The sequence below is a fragment of the Sinocyclocheilus grahami genome, unplaced genomic scaffold (assembly GCF_001515645.1).
Source record: "Sinocyclocheilus grahami isolate Dianchi unplaced genomic scaffold, SAMN03320097.WGS_v1.1 scaffold1988.1, whole genome shotgun sequence".
In the NCBI taxonomy this organism is placed as follows: Eukaryota; Metazoa; Chordata; class Actinopteri; order Cypriniformes; family Cyprinidae; genus Sinocyclocheilus; species Sinocyclocheilus grahami.
The window spans coordinates 32,584-34,820 of NW_015507167.1; the positions used below are offsets into that span (position 1 = coordinate 32,584).

At 41.0% G+C, this 2,237-nt stretch overlaps 1 protein-coding gene across 1 annotated transcript in view; it reads left to right on the top strand.

Moving 5' to 3' along the window:
- The first annotated feature begins 232 nt into the window (after positions 1 to 232).
- The window catches only part of LOC107573638 (TBC1 domain family member 13), a 9,176-nt gene continuing 7,171 nt past the window's right edge, over positions 233 to 2,237 (top strand). The window contains exons 1-6 of the mRNA XM_016260077.1: positions 233 to 271; positions 471 to 544; positions 719 to 759; positions 835 to 896; positions 1,093 to 1,189; positions 1,315 to 1,397. Of these exons, the coding sequence (XP_016115563.1) occupies positions 1,121 to 1,189; positions 1,315 to 1,397 (152 nt within the window). The 5' untranslated portion in view covers positions 233 to 271; positions 471 to 544; positions 719 to 759; positions 835 to 896; positions 1,093 to 1,120. The remainder of the gene's footprint in view (positions 272 to 470; positions 545 to 718; positions 760 to 834; positions 897 to 1,092; positions 1,190 to 1,314; positions 1,398 to 2,237) is intronic.

Sequence of the window (2,237 nt, forward strand, 5' to 3'; positions counted from 1 at the left end):
GGCTAGAATGCGGATTTTGTCTCATCAGGCCGTTAGGAAGCATTTATCAATCTATATCTCATACTAGCTTCTGATTGGAGGGTTTGATCATGTGACTGCAGATGTCGTATTGATCTTCAGTTCTGCATTTCCTCACAGGAATCGGCATCTGTTTATGGGAAGGAGAGTTTGTGTTCGACCCAAAGCTCCAGAAATGAATATGAAAGGGTTGTCTTGCATCTTATAGAGGAACATCAGACAAAGATCTGTGCTTGTGTCGTAATGTTCATGTGTTATTTTTCTCTTTAGATTCAGTGAGAACGTCTGGATCCGAAACCGTTGTGTTCTTCATACTTCATACACATTAAACTTTCTGCAGTTACTATGGGAACGGCGGCATTTTCTTGTGTAGCATACGGTTTCTTCTCGTGTGATTTTGGGCTGAGATCACGCGTGTGATCACACACTCACAGATCTCTCGTGTTTCTCAGGATCCAGGAGTTTAAGGCAGTTCTGAGCAACCAGAAGATTGATCTCAAGGCTTTGCGTGAGCTCTGCTTCAGCGGTAGGTCCTGTGTGTGTGTGTGTGTGTGTGTGATTGAGTGTGTGTGTGTGTGTGTGTGATTGAGTGTGAGCGTGCTTGCGTGCGCGTTTGTGTGAGTGAGTGTGCGCGTGAGTGTGATTGTGTGTGTGTGTGTGTGTGTGTGTGTGTGTTCACCATCTCATCCGTGTCTCACAGGGGTCCCGTGTGAAGGAGGCATCCGCGCGCTCTGCTGGAAGGTCAGTGTCTGATCTGAGTCTCATGTAAATAAATGAAGAATCAGAATGATGCAAATATTCTCCTGCATTTCTCAGATCCTGCTGAATTACCTGCCGCTGGATCAGGCGTTATGGGAGGCGTTCCTGAAGAAACAGAGGTTACACACACACTCACTAAGATTCTCTCTCACACACACACACACACACACACACTAACTCACTGACACACACACACACTAACTCACTGACACACACGCACACTCACTGACATACGCACACACACACACACACACTTACTCACACACACACACACACAGGTTGATTATGCTGATGTGCTTGATTGTGATTGGTCAGGGATCTGTACGCTCAGTTTTTGCGAGAGATGATCATCCAGCCGGGAATCGCCAAGGCAAACCTGGGAGTGTCTCGAGACGTGACGCTGGAGGATCACGTGAGTCCGTCTGAGAGCATCACAGTCTAAACACTGAAGAACAGCTCAAGAAAAGGGCTTCAAACCGTAGCCTTGATCCTGACGTGTCTGAAGAGGCTCTTGTGATGTTCTTCTCTCGTCTCCAGCCTCTGAATCCGAACCCGGACAGTCGGTGGAACACCTACTTCAAAGACAACGAAGTTCTGCTGCAGATCGATAAAGACGTCAGGTGACTGATGAGACGCGAGATCATTCAGCAAACCAGCGAGGAGCAAATTAACACTTCATAAACCAAGACACTCACTGTTATCCTGATTAAAAATTTTTGTTTTGTTCCTCATTTGAAAGTTTTGAAATATTTTTACTATGTTTTCTATATGAATCTCTGTTAAACTGTAATGTATTTCTGTGATGCGCAGCTGTATTTTCAGCATCATTCCTCCAGTCTTCAGTGTCACATGATCTTCAGAAATCAGTATAATATGCTGCTCGAGAAACATTTATTATTAATATTATTGTGTTGAAAACAGCAGAGTAGATTTTTTTCAGGTTTCTTTGATGAACAGAAAGTTCAGAAGAACTGCATTTATCTGAAATGGAAATCTTTTGTAACATTTATAAATGTCTTTATCATCACTTTTGATCAATTTAAAGCATCCTTGCTAAATAAAAGTATTAATTTATATAATTTCTTTCCCAAAAATCAAAAAAAAAAATGATACTGACTCCAAGCTTTAGTGTATAATGCTACATAAGCTTTTTATTTCAGATAAATGCTGATCTTTAGAACTTTCTATTCACTAAAGAAACCTGAAACAATTTACTCAACTGTGTTCAACATTGCTAATAATCAGAAATGTTTCTCGAGCAGCAGATCAGCATATTATACTGATTTCTGAAGATCATGTGACACTGAAGACTGGAGGAATGATGCTGAAAATACAGCTGCGCATCACAGAAATACATTACAGTTTAACACATATTCACATAGAAAACAGCTGTTTTAAATAGTAAAAATATTTCAAAATGTTTCTGTTTTTGCTGTATTTTGGATCAAATAAATGCAGGC